The 8,750-nt window shown below is 36.1% G+C and overlaps 1 protein-coding gene across 1 annotated transcript; it reads left to right on the top strand.

The window, feature by feature from the left end:
• The first annotated feature begins 660 nt into the window (after positions 1-660).
• On the top strand, positions 661-3,424 carry LOC130989592 (pectinesterase 31). The gene is made up of 5 exons (XM_057913574.1): positions 661-1,280; positions 1,403-1,480; positions 1,882-2,069; positions 2,635-2,808; positions 3,011-3,424. The coding sequence occupies exons 1-5, from the start codon at positions 933-935 to the stop codon at positions 3,171-3,173; spliced, it is 951 nt and encodes a 316-aa protein (XP_057769557.1). The 5' UTR covers positions 661-932; the 3' UTR covers positions 3,174-3,424.
• Positions 3,425-8,750: the final 5,326 nt, after the last annotated feature.

The following is an 8,750-nucleotide window of genomic DNA, read 5'->3' on the forward strand; positions in this document are numbered from 1 at the left end:
TAAGTCAAGAAAGGGTAAAATTGTATAAAAAGTGAAACAGGACTCTTTTTCGTGGACAAAAAAAAGAGGGGAAATGAGACTCTTTTTCGTGGACGGACTATTATTATAAAAAGAATTTTTTTGAAAAAAAAAATATATTTTTAAAAATATTATCAACTTTATATAAGCAATAGTCTAATATGTGGATTGAACTTGATGTAACACATTACATAATCATATATATTACATCCACAAAATTATAATTTCAATATAAAATTTTGCAAATATTCTTCGTGAAATACATCAATGAAATATTTACCTACTCAATTATATTTATAATTTTTATACTTTTAAAGTGATGTAAAAGGTAATTTAATAAAATAAAATAATTTCATTTCATACCTAAACTTTATTTCTAACTACAAATCATGAGAATTGAATAAAAACAAATAATCACAATTTCATTTCTTTGGTATTCCTTGTGCATACAAAGCATAGAAATGTTTGTTATTTCTTTTCCAACCTTATTTTATTCCTACTTACATTCCATTTCATCATACCAATCACCTTCTCTAAGGAATCATCCTTTACAAAATTAATTTCATCCGGCCATAAATTAAAAAAAAACATAGAATTAAATTCATCATCTTTAATTAGGATCATGTACACCATTAACAGTTTCATGGTGAAAAGAGTAACGAAAAAAGAAAACATCTGTTACTTTTTTCTCATTTTTCCTCTTTCACGCGAATAATCACACTCGAATTTTCAAGATTATATAAAAAGGAATAAAGAATAAAATAAAATCGGCGATTGTTTACATCATCCTGAATCCTTTTCGCTGTTTATTTATCTCCAACATCGGAAACCGTGATTTCTTGGTCTCACAGTCGCAGATTCTCACTCCACTACCACTCCACATTCCTCCTCCCCTGCGCCTCTTGTACGCAGCCATGGGCTCCAGAGTAATCACGGTGGCGCAGGACGGCGCCGCCGATTACCGGACCGTGCAGGAGGCCATCGACGCCGTGCCTCTGGGCAACGCGTGCCGCACCGTGATCCGCGTGGCGCCGGGCGTCTACCGCCAGCCGCTCTACGTGCCCAAGACCAAAAACCTCATCACGCTCGCCGGAATCAGCCCGGAGGCCACCGTGCTGACCTGGAACAACACCGCCACCAACATCGACCACCACCAGGCGGCGCGCGTCATCGGGACCGGCACTTTTGGGTGCGGCAGCACCATCGTTGAAGGGGAGGATTTCATCGCTGAGAACATCACCTTCGAAAACTGTGCTCCGCAGGTGCACCATTTTTTTCCCACTTCATTTCAGCTGTCGTCTCTAATAATTCATTTGATTTTATGTGTTTGAAGTTAGGTATGAATCCTGGTAGTGCCCTAATTTTCTTCGAAATTTTGTGGTAGGGTTCAGGGCAAGCTGTGGCGCTTAGAGTGACAGCTGATCGTTGTGCATTCTATAATTGCAGATTTCTTGGTTGGCAGGTATGTACTTTCTCTCTCTCCCCCTCCAATATTCATTATAAATCTAGATTGAGGCATAGGAGAAGAAATCTGTATCTGTTAACAGAAAGTTATAAAGTTTCCTGAATTGTTTGAGTTTGTGTCACTGGCTCTGAATTTGAGGAATTTAGATTGATAGATTGTTCGCATACAAACCACGAATGAGATTTGATGACACAGAGCAAGAGCTAAGTAGGTGGTAGTTCAGTTACAATGGATGAACATAGTAAGAGTAGATATATGGCTTTTGTCTTGATCGAATGCCTTCTTCGTGTAAAATAGCATAGCGTTTTCTCTTCGTGGTTTGGTTTATGTAACAAGAGTTCTCGCCTGAGGTGTAGTTTAATCTCTTGGCTTAAATTGGTGCATACAAACTTATGCAGGATACTCTGTATTTGCACTATGGGAAGCAATATTTGAGGGATTGCTACGTTGAAGGAAGTGTGGACTTCATTTTTGGCAATAGCACTGCCCTTTTGGAGCATTGCCATATCCACTGCAAATCTGCTGGCTTTATTACAGCTCAAAGCAGAAAAACTTCTACAGAGACAACAGGATATATATTCTTGAGGTTTGTGACTTTGACATAAATTTGTGAATTTGAAGATCTTGTTCTTCTCCCATGAAACTGCACTTCTGCAGTACAAGTTTGTACATGACAGTATAGCTCAAGTAAACCCCATATACGAGCTGCATACATATCATAAAGGATTTGCTGTCTCTATTTTTTCCTACAGATTGGGTAAAAAACGTTTCTTGAATGAGGCTGGGGATGAATCGATATAGAAATGTTTATTTATTATGGGCTGTGCCTCCTACATTTTATGAAGGGAGAAGGAATTATATCCTTACAAGATTTAAGAAAAATAAATAAATAAATAAATAAAATAAACGAACCCTCCCATCTTTCCATTATCCCAAAGACTTGGAATTTTAGCTACAGTTTCTATCTGTTCAAACATTAAAGCCAGTATGTAGGTCAATATATTCCATGTTAGGATGCCTATCATGATCTTGTGCTGACCCATTTGCAATTGGAGTGAAACTAGTTATTATAATGCTCCATTCTTCGCTTTATCTGCAGACAAATGTTATATTAAGATTGCTTCAAAGAGTTTGTACATATTGTGATGCAGGTGTGTGATTACTGGCAATGGAACGAAGGAGTACGCATATCTTGGACGGCCATGGGGACCTTTTGGGAGGGTGGTCTATGCTTACACATACATTGATGGCTGTGTTAAGCAAGTTGGTTGGAATAACTGGGGAAAGGTTGAGAACGAAAGAACCGCCTGCTTTTATGAATACAAGTAAGTTTCTCAAAACTGAGTGCACCTTATAAGAGATTCCAAGTAAGATTAGGCAAATCAATCATAATTAGTAGGAAAACTCATGTTTCCATGAAGAGATGTTTTAGAAGTTAAACAATACAGCTTCTCCCTCCAATCTTTTGACAATTGATCTTGCAATGTGGACATTGGTCGCGTTCTGAAATGGTCGAACCAATTGCAGGTGCTTCGGGCCAGGTAGTTGCCCCTCCAAGCGTGTGACATGGTCCAGAGAACTGATCGATGAGGAAGCTGAGGAGTTTGTTGCACACAGTTTCATCGATCCAGATCGACAGCGGTCATGGCTGGCGCCGAGGATGGCTGTAAGAATACCATATTCAGCTTAAGTTATGTAAAAGAACTATACTTTAACAACAGTACTAGGATTGCATTGTTGCCAATGGTTATTTGTATGTCTGTGGCTACTTTGTTGAGATCACAATTAATATATTTATATGTAATGTAGTAATACTTGATGTGTTCTTCCTTAGTTTGGTTATCTATTGATGAAGGTCTGTAATTTTTATCTTTAGAGTAATCTCATATTTACACAGTTGATCTTATATTTCACTCGATAATGGAATATTTTGTTTTTGTACTTTCTAATATCGAATTTTTCTTTTTCTAACTATTGTGTATCTTATAAATTTATTTTTATGTATGTGCTTAATATTTATTAATAATTAGTTATAATTAGTATGATTTAATTTTGATTATCTTTTAAATAAACAATTCTACAAAAATTCTTATCGTCTTATTTAGTGTTGATTAAGGTTGGCTTATTTGATATATAGTATCTCTTGTAATTTTTTTTTTTTTTGAGGGAACACAGGAGCCTTTCATTAAACCACCAAAGTAGAGTTTACAGATAAAGGCCACACATTCGAAGAAATAAAACCAGAACGAGAAACAAAAGCATAATTTACTAAACTATCAGCAACAAAATTATCTTCCCTCGGTCACCAGCTAAAAACCACCCGGTTCAAAGAATCCACTATGCTGTAAATCTCCTCAAAGATGTCTCCTAAGAGGGAGAGATATCTTCACGATTATGCAGTCTCCAAAAAAGTCGCTGGCAGTCCATCTCCACAACAATATCCGTAAAACCTTTTTCAACACTGAAACTAAGGCCTTCAAGAACAGCGTGAGCCTCCCCTTCCTCAACCGTGAAGACTCCTTTTAGGAATCCCAACCTATAACCAACCTGATTGTTCTCCACGTCGCACAGAACAATTCCCAGACCAGCCCCGACCCCACTTCCCACCGCCGCGTCACAATTAATCTTCACTTGTGCCTCTCTAGAGCAGCCAACTCGGGTTGGTTTTGAGCTCACCATACTTGAGCTAAGGGGATTAGTCCAAATGGCTCTTTCGGCTATCACCAAACATTCAGAGTGAGATAAGGATTTATTCTGGAACACGAGAAGATTACGAGCATACCAACAAGCCCATAAAACAGAGGCAAAAAGATTATGAACCTCCTTTTACGGAACCTCTCTGATTTTGCCAATCCACTCAACCAGACTCTACGGAGCACTCGGATTTGTTGACTGTAGTTGAATAGGTGAGGACTCCCAAAGAAACGTCGCCCAGGGACAATCCCTGAGAGCATGCTCGATAGATTCCATGGGCTCATCGCATCTGCGACAGCAGGGATCCATCCTGATAGAACGGGATAAAAGAGCTTTGGCAGTTGGGAGACAACCACTCAAACATTTCCACAAAAAAAACTTCACCTTAGGAATGACCGCCAAACCCCACACCCAATTCCATAAAGAAGATTCATCCGAAGAAGATGAAGGTTCCTCTCGGTTCTTAAGGGTACAGGCGAGAAGGTATCCCGATTTGACCGAATACGAATTACATTTACCATGAGGCCACAAAGGTCTATCTGGAGATCAAGATTAACCCCGAAATTTTCAGTGATCTTCCAAAGCTCGTCCCTGGGCAAGATTGCTTCCACCTTTTGCATGTCCCACGCTGGAGTATTATCTAACAGGAGCTCGTTGATCTTCATGTCGCCCCAAGGATCCTGCACTCTTGCAGCTTTAAAATTTCCTTTACCATCCGGTAGCCAAACATATTTGCCTATACGAATCATTTTCCCGTCTCCCACCCTCCACGCAATTCCCTTGACCAGCAAATCCCTCCCAACTAATAAGCTTCTCCAAACAAAAGATGGATTATGGGCTTGATTAGCCGTTGGGATGTCCGACCTGGGAAAATATCTAGCCTTAAGAGACCTGGCAAGGAGGGTTGAATCATTTTGAAGAATCCTCCACGATTGCTTAGCTAACATAGCTTGATTGAACAGGCTTAAGTCACGAAAACCTAAGCCCCCTTCACTTTTTGGTACACAAAGTTTATGCCAGCTTTTCCAGTGAATCCTCCTCTCGTCATTTTTCTGCCCCCAGAAGAAACTAGCAGCAAAACTGTTCAACCTTTGACAGATCTGGTCAGGAATGCAGAAACAGCTCATTAAATAAGTTGGTATGGATTGGAGGACTGATTTAATGAGAATCAACTTTCCGACTCCTAATAAGTATCGTCTTTTCCAATCTTTAGCTTTTTTCCTGATTCGATCCACCAAAAGTTGGAAAATCTCAATTTTTGACCGTCCCACCGAGCTGGGTATGCCGAGATATTTTCCTTGTTGGACCTCTTGCCTCACGCCTAACTGAACAACCAACTCGTGTTTCAAGGATTTCGGAACCCCTCCACTGAAAGATATGGTCGATTTGTCAAGATTAACTTTTTGCCCTGATGCCGCCTCATACCGATTCAGAATGGTTCGAACAGTCTCAATTTCTTTCCCACACGCTCTGCCGAAGATGATACAATCGTCCGCAAATAATAGATGGCTGATCTGTGGAGCCGTTCTGTACAAACGCGCTCCGTGAAGCAGATGAGTAGTTTCAGCTTTGCGCAAAAGTCCTGAGAGAGCTTCTGCACAAAAAAGAAATAAAAAGGGCGATAGTGGATCTCCTTGCCGTAGGCCTCGGCTTGGCTGAAAGGAATCACCTGGAAAACCATTCACAAGTACACGAAAAGAGACAGTAGAGACACATCTCATCAGTAATTCAACCAGAGAAGAATGGAAACCAAGCCGTCTCATCATAGCATCAAGAAAACTCCACTCAACACGATCATAAGCCTTTGCCATATCTAGTTTGAAAGCAAAACATCCTTTTGACTTAGCTTTATTAAGTTTCATCATATGGAAAACCTCAAAAGCCAGAAGGGCGTTATCAGTAATTTGCCGACCCGGGACGAAAGCAGACTGACTCTCATGAATAATATCGGGCAGACACACCTTAAGCCTATTAGTAATAACTTTGGAAACAAGTTTATAAATGACATTACAAAGACTTATGGGGCGAAAATCCGCAGGGAGAGTACACTTTTTCTTTTTAGGAATGAGGCAAATAAAAGTAGAGTTTAAGGGACCTGGATCAATCGCATTATTAAGAATTTTAAGCACCAGGGGAATAACATCATGCTTAGCACTAGACCAACAGGAGGAGTAAAAGATAGTAGGCATACCATCAGGCCCTGGGGCTTTGAGAGGGGGCATCTGTTTCAAAGCTCGAACAATCTCATCAGCCGTGTACGGTTTGGTGAGAGCATTATTCATATCATCTGACACAATGGGCTCGATGGAGTAGAGGACATCTTCGGGATTCTGATAAGGGCCAGCCGAGAAGAGTCCAAATAAGGAAATGTAGGCTATTAAATTGAGATTAGGGATGTAAACGAATCGAATCAAATCGAATATCAATGGATTCGATTCATATTCGTAAAAGTAATTGCATATTCGAATCGGTATTCGAATATCTTTCAAATCATATTTTACTATTCGTATTCGATTCGTATACTGATTCGCGAATACTCGAACCGAATCGAATATTCGTTTAATTCTTTCACTTACAATTTAAATCGAATATTCGACTCGAAAATTCCTACTATTTAGTTTAATTGGAATATATTCAATTCGTGATTTTAATAAAGAAAAATTCTAAAATAATACTCCCTCCGTCCCTAAAATAACTTCCTCTTTTTCCATTTTGGGACGTCCCCCAAATAACTTCCTCTTTTTTTCTTTCCATTTTTGGACACCTATCCCACCACTAATAATACTTTATTTATTCTTACTTTTCACTTTTCACCACTCCCAATACTAATTATATCACTTTTTCTCCACTATCAATACACTTTACAAATTTTCATTAAAACCCGTGCCGTCCCCAAAGAGGAAGCCATTTCAGGGACGGAGGGAGTATTTCAAATAATATGGAGATCACACACATTACATTTACTTAAAAATTCAATAATATATGTTAAAAAAATATCCGTATGTTTCAAAATCCAACTCCCAAATTATAATACAAACCTAATATTCAAAAGTTTCAATTATATATGCTAAAAAATATTCTTATGTTTCAAAATCCAACTCCCAAATTATAATAGAAACCTAATATTCAAAAGTTTGGATAGCATAAGTAAGCATTTGAATAAAAGAAGCATCAATAAAAGCTCTTTTATGACAATTAACACTTCAATAAATAGAAGTACGTCACAGCACTTCAATTAACTAGAATTATTTGAATAAATAAAGCAAGCATGCGAATGTTATCAACAACGCTATTATTGTAATTCACTTTTATTTTAATAAATAATACTATTTTTTATTTATTTTATTTTAAATCTATTTTATTATTTATTTTTTAGTATATATATATATCGAATATTTTTGAATATCGAATCGAATATCGTGATTCTCGAATCGTATTCGATAACTAAACAAATTACAAAAAGTATTTGTATTCGTATTTGACTCATAAAATTTCGTATTCGAATCGAATACTGAATCGAACTAAAATTATTTGATTCATTTACATCCCTAATTGAGATGGGAGAGTAGATAAATTTATTCACATTATAAAAAACTTTTGTTTTATAAAATTTGATTTGCCTATTATATTCCTCACTCACTTAATTGAAGGTCAATTGTGTAATTTAATATATTATACCATATAATAAATTTAAAAATATATTACGATTTATGTTTTACTCCCTCCGTCCACGAAATATTGCCCTACTTACCCATTTTTCCTTGTCTATAAAATAATGCACTACTCTGTTTTTTGTACGACTACACCCTTTTTCTTTCATTTATTTACCATCAATTGTCACTAATGGACTCACCTTACAACAGCTTATTTCATTTTATATCCTATTTTATTACACTTTATTACTAGTGGACCCACCACACAACACCTTTAATACTTTAGTCAACTACCTTTATCACTTTAGTCAACTACCATTATATTTCACTTTATCAGCTTTCTTAAAACATGTGCCGAACAGTAAATGGAGCAATACTTTGTGGACGGAGAGATTATATTTTAATAAGTATCTGAGTAATAGTATAGTATTTATTAGAACTCTTCATCCACATAATTTAATATAGTATTTTTATTCTATAAATTTAATAATTTAGAATTAAAATGAAAATTGTTTATTAATAATTTTATTAAAAATTTAATTTTGCTAGAATTCTTGAAATTAAAATTAATTAATAATTCATTATGTAAAGATGAAATTTATAAAATAAACATGAATTCCATATCAATCTTCCTTTTTGTCGTGTTTTTTTTTCTTATAATCACGATAAAATTATATGATTCTTTATTAATTAAAATTAATTTTTTATATTAAATTTATATGAGTTTTATAATATTATAATTTTTAAATTATCCAATAACTAATTAAAAATATATTAAAATGATAAAATATTACTTAGAAAATGAAGTGAAATATAACTTTATATATATAAAAAATTATTTATTAAAATAATTTTATTTTGTTTTGTAAAAAAAAAGTGTGACCATAAAATATGGAGGCATGCTGATGAACGGTTTGCAG

Source organism: Salvia miltiorrhiza, chromosome 6 (genome assembly GCF_028751815.1).
Source record: "Salvia miltiorrhiza cultivar Shanhuang (shh) chromosome 6, IMPLAD_Smil_shh, whole genome shotgun sequence".
Lineage (NCBI taxonomy): Eukaryota > Viridiplantae > Streptophyta > Magnoliopsida > Lamiales > Lamiaceae > Salvia > Salvia miltiorrhiza.